The sequence below is a fragment of the Amia ocellicauda genome, chromosome 3, assembly GCF_036373705.1.
Source record: "Amia ocellicauda isolate fAmiCal2 chromosome 3, fAmiCal2.hap1, whole genome shotgun sequence".
Classification (NCBI taxonomy): Eukaryota; Metazoa; Chordata; class Actinopteri; order Amiiformes; family Amiidae; genus Amia; species Amia ocellicauda.
In genome coordinates this window covers 41,667,357-41,682,866 of record NC_089852.1, presented here as the reverse complement: position 1 = coordinate 41,682,866, position 15,510 = coordinate 41,667,357, and the positions used below count along the sequence as shown (strand labels likewise).

General features: G+C 38.5%; 1 protein-coding gene across 1 annotated transcript in view; it reads left to right on the top strand.

The window, feature by feature from the left end:
* uvrag (UV radiation resistance associated gene) overlaps positions 1–15,510 on the top strand; it is a 77,623-nt gene that overhangs the window by 16,276 nt on the left and 45,837 nt on the right. Inside the window, exons 7-11 of the mRNA XM_066699533.1 lie at positions 3,202–3,307; positions 6,976–7,102; positions 12,601–12,685; positions 14,084–14,171; positions 14,511–14,571. Coding sequence (XP_066555630.1) covers positions 3,202–3,307; positions 6,976–7,102; positions 12,601–12,685; positions 14,084–14,171; positions 14,511–14,571 — 467 coding nt within the window. The remainder of the gene's footprint in view (positions 1–3,201; positions 3,308–6,975; positions 7,103–12,600; positions 12,686–14,083; positions 14,172–14,510; positions 14,572–15,510) is intronic.

The window sequence follows — 15,510 nt, the reverse complement described above, 5'->3', positions numbered from 1 at the left end:
TCCTCTTAACCTGCTTCACATTGCCTGCAGATGGTGTGTCTTAAGTTCCCTGATGATGTGAACATGGACATTAACAGAGCTTACTGACAGAAACAGCCTATCTGAGGTGTGTGTGGGGGGTGTGTCTAAGTCCGAACGTCATTCCTCTATCTCACGCTGTTGAGCTTTTCGTCATAAACCCTCATTGTAGACTGATTTACAGAGAGAGAGGAGTGCTCTTCAAGAGACTTTTCACATTGAGTGTAATGAACAGATTAAGGCAAAGAAAGTGCTTTCCAAAACACATGTTCTTAATCTATCCCATCACATTAAATTACAAAATAGCATCAGAATCGAGCACAGGAATTAGCAGATTATATTTATTCTGATTGTATAATTTCAGTAACCTTGTAATTCTGACAGCTACTCTATTATAGCCATGTTTAATTGTGGAATGTAATCAACGTATTTGGGGACCAGTTTGAGAGCAGTAATCGAACAAGTTGTTTTACCTCCCCACAAAGCTCGCCGAGGTGGTGCCATAATGTAGGCCACCTGCACTCCTGCTCCGAATGAAGTTGGCCCTTTTGGGACAAAGGCGAGAATGTGATAATCCTTTGGTTTACCAGCTATGTAAAAAGACTGAATAAAACAAATAAAACACCGGCATGTAATGAGAAGGTGAGATGAAGCACATCCAGAAAAAGCTTTCTGAAACCCTGCTGTGAAAACTCGGCCAAAGGGAATTGGTTAACGAGAAAAGCAAGCCCTTCGGCCGGAGTCATGCAGGCTGTTAACGAAGGGCTTCCCGTGTACTAGAGCCAAAGACTGATGGAAAAAGTCCTGTTAACTATGATGGGTACCACTCTGTTAGTGTGTTCTCAGTAATCATCATGACATTCATATACAACGCTGAGATGACTACATGATTATAAATGCTTTCCCATCCTTGCATGTTTGTGTGTTGTTGTATAAGTTTGGCGTGGCTCACTGTGTCCCAAACATGATTCACTTGTCAGGCTGTGTTTGTTTTGTCACTTTGGAGATTTATTGACCAACTTCTTGCGGAGATGACCAGTACTTGGAAGTCATTCGTTAATATGATGTATCGTGCTTTTTTTTTTTTTTTTTTTTTTTTTTTTGCTCCAGTACAAAAGGAAAGCACTTCGTTTGCTCAGCTAATTTTCTAGAAAATGTTTCTGAAAAAATGTTTGTCAGCGCCACCATTTGTTTGAATGCAGCTGGGTTATCAAGTGACATCAGTAAAAAGCATGAGTAGAAATTAAAGGTTTTTCTGAGCCCGTGCAAATATTTTAATAATGAACACTTCGTATTTTGAAGCTTTTGCCAATATCATTGTTATTCATGAACTACATTAGTGAATTGTTCATGGATTTCTATGAACTGCACACTAGATTAGTTCACACATAATTAATCAGATGCACATTTCAGAACTATTGGCTTCTTTGGTATTATACAAAATTCAGTATGTTTGTTAATTAAATTTGTAAAATGGTGGTAGCAATATAATGTACCTTGCTGAATTGCCTGAGCCCTTAGATGACTGTTTTGAATGGACAAACATCATAGAAATTCAATTATTACTATAATGCCGAAACTGTGGGTTATTTTTATGTTGCCTCTCCTACCAGGAATTATCCTAAATCCATGAGTTTGTGATTTATTTTTATTTTTATTTGCTATTTGTTATATTTTATTCTCACTTATGTTTTGTGTATTTTTCATGACTGCATGAATTCATGACCTTCTAAGGGAACATGCTCCCATATATTTTACATTTGTTCACAATTTCCAATTCCAATTTTATTTATTTATTCAATTTTATTCTTTATAGTGTGGCCAGTGTATTTTTAAGTTATAAATCTGTCAGTTTGGCTATTTGAACATCCATTCTTACTTGAGATGATTTACACTTTTGGCTTCCCTGAGGGATCATGAGGGTCAGTAATGAGAAGGAGGAAGGAGTATTGAATTAATCCAAATGAAAAGATGGGGACTCCATGGCTTCTCTGTCCTTAGGTTGAACTGCGAATGTGGAGATTACTTGTTCTGATATGAATCTGTATTTTCTGGATTCATTTGGGCAAATACCAGTATTTGTTGAGAGACAATTAATTCTACACAGTATAAAGGGCAGCATTTTCTGGAGAGAGCGCTTATCTGTTCGGAGTGTCTGTTCGGAGTGTGGTCTAAACCCAGCAGTCACATTTGGTCCAAAATGTACCAGAATTTTTAAAAAATATGGCTCTAATGATGAAGCCAGTGCCATTTAAAACAAGATAGAACCAGAGGTTCCTCAAACGAAACAAAACCAACTTCATCCAAAATGTAGCACTATTACACACTCTAATACAACTGAAAGACTGTTTCATATTCATAGATGAACGTAGGTTGTGTTTAAGCTGTGAAGGGTGTAAGGGCTGCATTAGGGCAGCTTTAGAGTTTGCAGGTCAGGGTAAGGGCTAGGGTTGACACCACTCTAATCATCTAAATGGGTCAGGACTACAACAGACAAACAGATGGCATTCAGTAACCTACATTTCTATAGCTATAAATACAATTGGAGCTAGACTTCATCAATATGAAAAGTCATCTCTGGTACAACTGTGTTGTTTGAAATAGCCTAAGTGCCGTTCTATGTTTTAATTTAACAAAACATTCATGGGTGATCGTGTCATAGCAGTTTTTTGATCTAATATTGCTGTTCCTGTCTTCAGAAATGCACATTTTGTGATGCTGACCTGTAACTATAAGACTGAAGTCAATGTGCTCCGAGATTGAAGGACATAGATTCAAATGCCTTTCAATTGGTAGAACAGAAAGGAAAATAATAAATTGAAACTGCATTTAATGGAGCACAGAATCTTCACAGCCCTGCTAATTACATCAAGTGCAGAACCATAATGGGTCCCTTAATTGGTCCCTTTGTTCTGATAAGTTGGATATGGTCAACCCTGGCCCGGAGAGCCTCAGGGTCTGCTGGATTTTCATTTCATCCAACAGTGTAATTAGTTAATTGACATAATTAGTGGTCTTAATCATTCCAAATAACCCATGTGTTCCCCTGATTTTAGTGAGCAATGATTTAGATATATCTAGTACATCTGCAGGAAGGTGGCAATCCAGGAGCAGGGCGGTTTCCCTCTGTAATAAGCTGTGCTCAGCCGCAGGGTTTCCAACTGTCCGGTCTTCCTGTTCCAGGCTGCACACGACGCAACGTGCCATCAAGCAGACCCAGATGACGGTGCACAAGATTGGGAAAGAGATCGAAGAGAAGCTCAGGAGGACCGCGGACAGCACAGACAAGGTGAGTCACACGCGTGGGCCCTTTCACAGGGCCACTTTCAAAGGCATCTGTTAAAGAGCAGCTAATGTTATGGCCCCTATAATAAAGCAGCCACTCTAATTCTCTACCTGCCCTTTGCTTGACTACTCAGTGGTTCAGCTGGTTACTTTGAAAACAGAACAGCGCATATGTTGATCAAGACTGACTTGAAAGTCCAACTTAAACTTTTGTTTGGATCCATCTTGTGCATTACTACATTCTTCAGAAATGTCAATCTGGAATGGCGCTGTGATAATAGTTACACTGTAAGTTTACTACTGAAACCATCTAAGGTGTATAGAAAACGTTTTTTCTTAACCTTTAACTTTTTTCCTGTGGGTATTTCCAATATTTGCGGTTCTTTTTTGGGCATACAATTTTACATTCTTTTGAAACTGACAGTGTAGCAGCTGTAAAAACGCAGTTGTAATCCAGGGCTTTAGGAATGTGTTTATAGTAAACTTACACTTCAAAAGTTTCTTTGCATGATATAATAACTGTCTTTAAATGCAAGTTTTAACATGTTTGTACGCCTGTTTTTTTAAGGGCTTTTAACATTAGATAACCACAGCTACGTTGCTGCATTTTTTTAAAGCTGCTGTCATTAGTTATTCTGACACCTCTCAGGAGTGCTGATTTTGAACACCAGGTCCCTGTGAGACGAGGATGGGGAAGACGAAAGATGGGATTGTCCTTTTCTAGTGCTGTTATTAGCCCTGGGGGCAAGATCACTTGATCTGACACGAATCGTTTGATGTAGAAAATTGATAGGTACGAGACGACTCTGGCTGTGCTGCCTTACTGACAGACAGGATGTGTCTTGATTGAGGTGTTTGTTTATTCCCTAGAACGTTAAAGCTGGAATGGTTTTATTATGGCATTGGACAGCTCTTGTATATTTCAGTCAATCACAGCCCTCTCTCCATTACTCATTGCCTGACAGGCTGGCATTCCTCAAACGCACAAGATCTCTATTAAATCTGCGTCAATTATCAAAATGAGATGATTCTCCTGTTCACATACCACCCTACAGTTGTACCAGTAAAAATATCTCCATTTCATGATTCTTTTTTTGGACCTGAGCCCACGAATGCCTTCCTGGTAAAACTGTTCTGTCATAACTTACATGCCTTATGGAATCAATGCCTTGCTCACCCAGAATACAGTTTTGAGTAATCACATTAGCTTGCTTTGAGTCTGAAGCCCTCCACCTCACCTACACCTATACATCACGGTTTACCAGTTTTTTGTAGTTCACGGTGAATGCCTTTCCCCCCTGCCAGATCAGACAGACAGTGCCCGCTGGGAAGCTGCCACAGCCCACTGTACAGCATGGAAGAACCAGCTTGCAAAGGACATGACTTCTGCAGGCATCCGAACACACACTTGGTCAGGGCTGGCACTGTCAGAGGATGCCATCCTTTGATTCGTGCGAAAGCCAGCAGTGCTTAACACGCAATTGTAGCATTCCTCGAGTATATGGGCTTTAACACTTGGGGGATGTCGGTTCTATCTGCCCTTCCAGAGTGATTGACACCCTCTATTTTTACACAGAGAGCTTAGTCTCCATCGAGAATGCCATGATAACGGGTTATCGGTGTTCACTGCTATCCAGGCTGCGATTGTTATCAAGTGACGTGGCTTATTTTGTGTGACCATGGCAGCATGCAACAAGGAAAATACAGGCTTCCCAAATAACATGGTTTGATTTTATTTTACTTTTTCCTCTCCTGCTGGTTGGAACAGGGCATGATTGGCATATTAAGTGCCAAAATATTTGCAGTAGTAGTGTAAACCGTTCTCTCTCGGAAAGGAGAGAGGATTCTGTTCACTGATAATCAGATAAGTAAAGGACAGATAAGTTAAAATCAAATACAAAAATAAAAAATAGTCAGTCCAAAGCCCTTGAAGTCTCTGCTGCCCCTATTTTCTAAATCTCTGGCTAACATTTACTCATCGTTCGGAATATTCCCATGCTGTAGACAAAGCAAATGTGTAGTGCTGAACACCCAAAATAAACCTATGACAAAAAAGTGATGCAATATGAAAACCCAAGCATAGTGGTTGCTATACAGTTACTGTAGTTAAACTAAATGTCTCATGAATGTAAATATGCACTTAATTGCTTCAGATTCTTTGGCTCTTGACTCATGCGGCCATGAAGACATTACTAGTTTTAGACATCTCAGCCACAGCAGGAAGAGTTCCGCAATCCTCATTTTAGCCATGTGCTCCACATGTCCGATACCTTGTCAGTCTGCTGGTGATAAAACCACCTTACACCCTCTTGCTGCTGTTGCTTCACGAGGGAGCTGGGAGAGGTGGCGTGTGTAGGTGTACAGGTCAGGAACAGGAAGGACTACTTTCACTGGCCCAGGGGGTCATCTCCCCCCCTCAAATTCTTTTAATTCTCTAGAAGTGATCTGGCAGAAAGAAAGAAAAAAAGTGTCTCCCATATTCGTCAGGACGGCGGGACGCTCATAGTTTCCATCAGCTTGCCACATTACAGGGCTTATAGCCTCAGACCATGAAGATGATCATTTGTGATCTGCCAAATTTCTTCTCTCTCTTTTTGGGGGGCCAAAAAAAAAAAATGGAGCTTGTGGTGTCAACCCTTAGCCATCTGGGATAAATTGGCCTCCGCAGCTGCCTTTTCCTGCAAGGGCTGATAAATTTTGACAGGTATCTTCAGGGTCAGGGGGATGAAACGTGGTATTAGATCATGTATTAGATCATCTCCTCAGCCCAGAACATCATGTAGCCAGACATGCTCAACACAACACTGCATGAAACAAACTCAGAGGGGAGCGAGCAAGGAAGGATGATACTTCCCCTCCTCAGAATCGTGCCCCAGGTTGCCAGTAGTTGTGGGCCCATTATTTTCCCTCGACAGATTCTCCCACCATGACAAAATGGCAGTTCATTGAAGAACAAGCTTGTTCACTTAAATTGAGGTTCACTTCTGAGCTGTTTGCAGGAAGCGGCTTTTAAAATTGTGCATGTTTTCCAGGTCCATATTTACCTGGGCTCCCCCATGCCAGTCCCTCCCCATAGACCCTACTTTACTGTTAAATCCCAAAAGAAGATATTAAACTCTACAGGCAATATCAACTGAAAAACAAGATTCTCTACGAACTGTAGTCTTGGATTAAGTTGGCTTTCCTGTCACAATGTCTCCCCAGCCTAAGAACCTTGAGCGTATAGAATAGGAATAAAAAATGAATATATTTGGATTAGTGTACAAGCCATCTTTTATTTTCATAAGTATTTGCAACTCTATGCTTCCTGCAATACTTCCATAAGGAGAGTTTTTTTTGCAACATAGGTGTCAGGGCTCCCCAAATCGCATCTACATAAAATAAATGTGGCAACTCTCGGATCTGTACCAAGAGTCTCTGTAAAATGAATCTTTTTGTAATAATCCTTCAGCTGTGCACTTTTCAGCAGCTTCCTTTGATACGTGTAACGGCAAGTACATTAATAGGGATTAAATTATCAGCAGCTGGTTGATCTTGAAATGGCAACATGCATTGCCCTGACACTGTAAGTAGCAGAACCTTCTCCGCGACATGCCAGTGCACTAACGAGAAGCAGCACGGCTCTGGTCCGAGGGATTCACCGTGTGTGTGTTTTGGGGGGTGTTCTGGCAGAAGAAGGAGCGGGAGTGTATCCAGTTGCGGATCGGCGTGCTGCGCAACGAGCTGGAGAGGCAGAGGAAAGCGCTGGGCAGAGAGCTGGAGACCCGACAGAAAGAGAACACCCTGCTGCAGAAGAAAGGTAATCCCACACGTCCGGCACACTCCCACTTTCCCGTTCCTGTTTTTCCTAGCGATCCGATTCATCACAAGGGGGTACGAGTCCAGAAGGCCTCACTGGGCCTAACAAGCTGTTCCAGATTGGAGCCGGTGCTTGGTTTGGACTCGGTATGTCAGCAAACGGGTCAGCCAGCAGTGAAGCATGGTTAATTTGGCCGGTGCTACATTTTCCTGTAATATAAATAAATACCCAGTTTAGTCCATTTGATCTCCTGTTTACAAGACACATGTTGGAAAGGAGGCAGTGGAGCAGCTGGGGGCCTCCCTCCGGTGCGCTGAGCCTCTCCGCTCCGACTCGGCCGCGGTACGGTTTCCACGCTTCGCCTTGACAGTCTCCATCTGACCCGCCCCCCCGCTCGGGTGTTGTGAACGTGCAAAGCTTTGCCCCCAGTGTTTCGCACATTGCGCGGCTCAGTGGGTGACTCAACACTCGGGCATCCCGTTTCACGTCAGATGCTTTCCACATTTCCTATCCAAGCGGCAAACAAGATCATATTTAATACGTTCTGAAACGGCACTTATTAAACTGAACACGCGTTGGCAGCTTTTTATTAGGGCTGTTTTTTGTTTTTATGTGTTATATTTAAATACAAATTTGGTTTTACAGAGAGAAACTATTTAAAAATGCTATGAATGTAATATTTGGGTCAGTTTATATTGTCATAAAGTGATTAAAAGCTTTGTCCTCCTTTCTTTAAGACCATGATGTGCTTTACCTCTGGCAATAGAAAAAAGACCGCAAGAAAGTGTATCGTCCTCTATCCCTTGAATCAGCTGATATGATGGGTATTACTAGCATCCACATACAGTCATGCAAGAATAAGAATTTAGGTTTTTATGTGGTAAAATGTTTTCCAACATAAATGAACAAGTTAAATCTTTATACCTAACAGACAGGAATTAAAAATTGCATTTTGTGCTGAGAAATTATCGGCTAGCTATAATAGTTTAACGGGGTGCTTTAATGGTTTGTTCCTTAAAGTATTCATTACCAGGAAATGCACGTCTTCAGTCTGAGCTAGGCATTAATGGGATCATTCACAATTCTATACACTTAATTTGTCGTACTATTTCATATCCTGCTAAAATGATTAAAAAAAGACTACAGAATCAGAAGATTAAATATCCAGGTGGAAAGAATACTGTAAGTGCCTCCATACTGAGCACAATTCACTCTTAGTCTAATTTAGGTATTGGATTCCCAATAAAACGATTTACTTGCAGTATCGCATATCAATTATTACAGGTTAATTACATGTGTTCTCCTCTTTGGAAGCATTAACGGATTTTAAAAAGGCTGTACCTGCTTTATTTCCCCATCAGGACCTAAATGAGAATAATGAGCTTTTTATGGTGCCATTTAGTAAATGAAACAGACTTTACAAATCCAAGCCTCGTCATCTTTGAGACGGATTGCTTTTCTTTACTAGCAGGGTTTACTGCCACAAGTCCTGTGTGTCCACAGGGAAATAAAAATTTCAATGGAGGGTTCATATTTTATATTACAAGGCACACCCACTGCTCTTTCTCTTCTCACGAGGTGCATTTTTATAGACTCCTGGCTTGAGTTCCTGACCGCAGTATAAACCAAGTGGTGTGTGCGCGTGTGTGTGTGTGTGTCTGTCTGTTTGTGTGTGTGTGAAAAGTTGTTGCAGAGGTATCATCTCTTAATCTTTATTTTCAAATTATCTAAGGTTGTTAAGGTCTCCTTCTCCTTTCTGCCTTGTACCTTTGGTAAAGAAAGTAGGAAAATATACAAAGTTTGCAAGCCTAGAATTCTTGCCTGTCTTTAGTATCCTTAGCGTAGATGTCACATAACTGATTTGTTGCTGGAGGTGGGCAACTTTTGTATGTGTAATTTGATGCACACCACCCTTCACCAGCTCCTCTACAACCCTGCCAGGGCAAAAACTAGAGATCCATGCCTTGCTCTCCTACACAACCAGGGTGAACAAGAGAACTTCATTCCAGATGTTTCCTCAGCAGAGTTAAGTTCAGATGAATACCAAAGTTGGTGCTGGTCTATGAATCACCATGAGAAGCTCTCCCCAGGGTCTCACAATGCAGATTACAAGCTACACAATGGCTACAATCGTCTACTGTAAGGTCAGTGTGAATGTGAAAATGGCAAGTATACACCGTTGGAATACATTTGGTGACATTTGTAATTATGATGCGAGAGGCCCTGTTCTTTAATCCCTAATTAGCAGTTCAGTTTGAGCTGCCTGTTGCTTTTTGGATGATGGAGCCGAACACTCTTGCAGGCTTGGAAACCAGTTTTAAAAGTTATATATAAAAGCAACGTGGGGACACTTAGGAAGATAAAAATGATTAGTTTGCAGCTACATGCTCGTTTTGTCACAATTTCCTACTTAAATCGAATTTTAGCATTCACATTATAAATAAAAGCAATAAAATCTTTATGCCCTGTTATGACACAAAAAGACAATTATCACTTGCAAGGTTATGCTAAGAGGAATACAGATTTAAATGTGTTGAGAAGGATTTCAGACCCACTAGAACTAGGAAATCTCTTTCTGATGTCCGTGCGAGGCTGCCTTATTCTCGTCTGCAATGATAGGAGATGTCACTGTCACAAGGTCCTATATCTGTTTCCTCGTGTCTGTGTACTAGTCTGAAACGCATTTTAGTGATGGCTACTTATTTGTTTCTGATTTGGTCCTAGAAGTGTAGGGATTTTAACTATGTGAAAACACTAGTGTGAAGGAGATAAACTTAAAGACGTGGAAATCATTTTGTCTGAAAAATGCAATTGACAACGAATATTACAGAAATAACATCTTCATGGTCTTGGAGCATTCCTCCCATATTCGCCGGGCATTTTTTGTTTTAGTTTTGATGTTGCTTTGATGTGATCGTGCACCAGCAGCGTGCTCTGACATTAAAGGCATGGCACATGGGCACCATGCAGGCAAGAGAGATGTTGTCTATAAACATCCTTTCAAGTTCAAGGCTGCTTGCCATGCTAATCTACATCTTCACATTTCTAATCTGATGAAGATTCCTCTCTTGGTATTTTTGTCTCTGCAAATTGCTTTGACAGGTAACAAGCAACCCAATCTCAGTACATCATTCAAACCAGCTGGCTGTTTCTAGGTGGAACAGCACTCACTTTCAACGGAGGTTGTTCTCTAGTTTTATTAAAACTGGTGGAGTACCACATATTACAAAAAATATATATATATATATAATCCTAATTTTTAGCTAAACATTTTTTTCAGTTCTTATGTTACACACAGCTGACTTTCTTATTTTTTTTACCATTGATAAACAGAAAAAGGTCTGAAACTAATTAGACTTTGTAACATTATACAGTTTGTTTGTTTTTCATTAAACTGGATCTTATTTTTCAGTTTGTAAAGTAACGCAAATTTATTTTCATACATTGTTTCCGTGAAGTCTCTTTCGGTGGCCAGTTTTCAACCACAGCCTGAAGTAAAAGCTAAACGAAATGAGCAATAAGACGCATAACAAAGAGTACATTTCCATTCTTATATTTAATGTGCAGTCGATTTACATTGTTTTATATAATTTTTTTATATTAAAAAAAAAAAGGAATTTACATTAGATGGAAAAGTCCTGCATCTGTTTGTGTTTCTGCACATTTTCTGCAGCCATGGGCAGAGATTTACCTATAATGAAAACGAAATATTTTGGCCAAGCAATTGTATGACCGACAAATATATCAGATGGGAACGTTACAGTTCCCGTCTTTGCCGAAGGTTTGTGCTTCTATTGATCTACAAAAGGGTGCAGCGGTGGCCCATGACTGCCCGTGCAAAAAAAAAAATTCCCCCTGCACATACCTAATTTGCTTTTCCACTGATCTCATTAGGTGGGCAAAAAGCCCAGAATTCACATGATGTTACTACGTGATTGTGGTACGCTTGAATCTCCTCTGCAGAGCCATTTTTTTCCTGAATGAGACTGTAAATGAGTTAATGTGAACTGAACTGTGCATCTGTGGCAAAGCAGGGGTGAAATACTGTGTTTTGTAGATTTACTTTCCAGAATTAACATTGAAGTGATCAACTTTCTTTTACCAGAAGTAGAGCAGAATTTTCCTTTTTAAAATTCCAATTAAAGCATTTTAATATTGCAGAAGATTAGAAATGGTGAGATCTATTGAACTGCAAACAGCTTCAGGAGGCGGTGATGTTTGTTTCCTTAGGCCAGAACACCATAGTTGTCTTCTGATGTCAGATATATTTTATATATAAATAGATATTCTGAATTCTTTTTGTCCCTCTATATTAAATTCAGGTGGTTATTCTCCTTTCTCTGTATGACACTTTCTATATTGTTTGCATTAATTTAACTGTATAGGATTATAATTCAAACCAATTGTCATAACCTTACCCATTCTTCAGCTCCATCTTGATTAGGTACGAAACCGAGAAGTAATTACTTGCTGTCATGTATGACAAACTGCAGCAGTGTTCTGCACATGCTGAGATTATCTTATTTACAGGAAAGCAAGAAACTGGATAGCTTTCAAAGGTAGTGTAATTGTCGAACAATTCAAATAAAATATTTTGGGCAGGCATTGTTCGTCTGAAAAGGAGAGAAAGTTTAGTTTAGCCAGACTGTACATGGCCAGTGCTCAGTAGACCTGTTTATTCAGGACATTTCTCTTCCAATAGTGTTGCAGTGCTTTTAGGTTCAGTAGAACGATCCAGAAAATAACAGGCCCTTTGCAAAGTAATGCATCGTATTTAATTTGTTGTTTGTATGTTGAACAGAGCTCGTAATACACACAAAATGTTGGAATCGGAGCAAAAATAAACAAGAAGGAAGGAAGTGAAATTAAAAGGAATATGTTATTAATTTATTTTGTGTAGAGAGACGGTAAATATCCTGTGGTTATTTCGGGATTGAACAGGGTATTAACATTTAAAATATTGGAGAGAGGCCCTGTGGTTCTCTTCCCAGAACATGTTTTTTTCACAGCCGTGAGGATGGCCCATTGTGTCTCAGCAAGTGGCCGCCTCAAAAGCATTCGCAGAGTTCCTGCGTTCAGTGTGAACAGCGCTAGACTTGTCATCTTTGTCAGGCAAAAACAACAAACGCATTATTTCAGCCTGTTTCTCATTGTAAGGCCAACCTATAATTCCTATTATTATAAATACAAAACAAAACATTTTAATTACATACTGCATTTTTGTTTACAGAATTTGAATGTTATTGACAATGTGCATATATTTAAAATAGTCCTGCATTAACTTTTAACATTCTTCGCTCTCTTATATATAAAAGAGAAGTGCTACTTTCTGAAATCTGTGTACCAGGTGTGTGTGTGTGTGTGTGTGTGTGTGTGTGTGTGTGTATATATAGATAAACGTACATTCATTTCACATCACATTAATCTCCACAACAAAATGTAGTTTAAGATTATTACATGACTTGAATTGTTCTTTTAATTTCTTAATGTTTCTATAGAGGAGGCATTCTCAAACAAGCACCAGAGCTTGGAAATGGAGAAGGAGTCCTTAACGGAGCAACAGAAAGAATGCACTGCCAAGAGGTAACTATAAACCCCTAGTTAAAGCTTTCGCAACCCTTCGATTACATTTCCCAGACATCTGTGAACAACTAATCAAGATTTCTACGCTTCAGGATTTAATTCAGTCAGTTTCCATGTTTCATATAATTTGTGTATTTGTAAGTGATGAAATGGAAGTCATCTTGTTTGTTGGAGTTTAAAATGAAAGGAGGCAAAAGCACATATACATTCACAGTATATACTAACCGCATTAATTAGCAGTTCCTTGCACAAAAGATTGAATCAGTGCTTCTTTGAAATAAATTGTTGTTAGGTTCTTTACCCTATCTATGATTTATTAGATATTCGAGAGCAACGTGTCTGTTAGCCGTTTTCTTATAAGGCTGTTTTTTGTTTCGTTCATAAGATTAATTGCTAGTCTTTTTCATGTTCTGTAGAGTCAAGCAGTCTTGTGCCAGTCTTTAATTCAGGATTACTGTATGATTTTCCTTATTAAGACTAAATTAATAGTAAAACAACTATTTAACTTTTGCTGTGGAGCATTTTCCTTTTGTTTTTCTTTTTGGGGGAAAGTATATATTTTTAGGAATGTGCAATATGAGAATGTGTGTATTTAAAGATTTGATTTCCTACGTCTGAAAGATTTATTATTTTTTAAATTTAATAAATGTAATTTGGTGTTGCAAAAAGCTACGAGTGTTTCTCATTATAAACTTATCGGCAGTATTACGATGGCAGAGAATTAAATACTTATTTTGAGAGAGAGAAGAGTAATTTCAGCAATTTAAATCGACCAATTAAATGCCACGGATAAAGGCCTATAAAGCAAATGGCTGGGACTGAATTCATGCAAACCGCAGGAACTGAAGGATTTCTAAATGCATCTGAAAGTCATCGTATAATCGCATTTCATTTGCCATTGGAAAAAACATAAATAATTGCCATCCCAAGTGTTTTTTAAATATTTAAAACAATTGCCTTTTTATCTTGCAGATTCTTGCTTTCAAGAATCTGTATTTGCTTTCATGTTCATTTCTTTTCATCTTTTTTTGTTTTTGTTTATTAAATAAAAATGTTCTAGCAGCTGTCTAACGTATGAAAAAGCAAATGTTGCTGGAACATATTTTCCATCACCAAATTTGGGGAATGTTTCCCATAATGCCAAAGAGAATTGGTAAAATTATAAAGGATCAATTGACCATGATTAAAGTCCACTGTGAGGGGAGAAAGTGGTCTGCAATTTTATTGGCATTTATAATAATTAAGATGCTATTATTATCACAGGAATGCATCAACAAGACACTAAAGATAATTGTCCAAATGTATCTGTTATAAGATAAATATCTCTTCTCTTGTGATGTAGCTCACGGTGTTTTGTAGTTTTAAACCTTTCCTTCGTTTGTCTTTCCTGCAACATAGAGAGCTGTTTTTAAAGACCAATGCACAGCTTACCTTTCGATGTCGACAGCTGCTCACAGAACTCTCTTACATATATCCAATAGATGTGGTAAGCAGTATGTCTTTTCTTAAATTCAATATAGTGCCCTTTTTCTGTATTCTTATCCAAAGGAAAAAAATAAAATAAATAAAATATTTTAACATTGTATATTACATGTAAAATAAAATATTTAAAAATAAACTCCCATTGCAGGAATTTTGGAATTCCTCTTTTAACAACTCCCAGAAGATGTATAAATTATTATTTATTATTTTATGTTTAGCATCAAAAATATAATTTAAGTGTGTGTGTGTTTATGTATAAATGTACATTATTGCACAGCTTGTTTTTTTGCACATTTGACATATAGGTTGTTGACTGTTAATCTGTACCTTGTCCAATTCACAGAACAATCAAACAGATTATGTCATCTGTGGGGTGAAGCTGCCAAACTCAGAGGATTTTCAAGGTATGAAATAAAATTCCAAGTAAATGGCTTAACATATTGTTTTGGTATTGCACTCCAGTTAGACCAGGTCTGTCTGTTGCACTTTGTGTTATCAAGAGTGAAAACGAGTTTTTAAAACCTATATTTTTCAACTTCACATTACATGTTTACACTTTTTGCTATGATTTGTCCCTTTCCTTTGACCTATTCATATCACTACTGTGTGAACTGTGTGCATAGCAGATTGGTAGGATGAGATTTTGGATGCAAAACGCATCCCGCATCCAGAAATTTAAGACTCAGTTTGATAACACGGTTTCTAGTCAATAATTCACATTCATTCATGGAGACTGAAGGAAGAAAATTGTCTGCATTTTTTACTACTGCGTTAAAAAAAAAATTGTATCAAGAGTGTAAAGGTTGTATATTTTTGTTGTATTCTTTTGATGATATATTTTCCCCACTGCAAATCCAAAAATCACATAAGAACATAATGGAATCTACTGTTACAATCTAGGGTGTGTGTGTTTTTTTTTTTCTTTGGTTTCTGTTGAAAGTATTGTTTAAGATGGAGCCCTGCTTTGTTTTGTTTGCATTATACATATGCAAAACCTGTGCCAAAGTTTGTTTGAAAAGTAGCATAAACAAGTCACATTGCTTTATTTTGCATGTGTTGTATAAATCTGTGATTTTCTTCCTTAATCTATGAGCAGTGACCTGACTGAGGTTTTAGCTCAAAATAGCTTATGAATCCTTTATTTAGGGGAACGAGCAGCGCTGGTCGATCGCTCTAGTTATGCTGTCTGTTAACACTTTCCTTCTGTTCTGTGTGCTCCAAATTCTTCATGCTATTCGCTCATCCATTCTAACCACGCTTTATTCATACTGATTCAGGTTTTTTTTTTTTTCTCCCACAAAGCTGATCAACCATTTTTATTAATATTCTTCCCAATGTAAAGT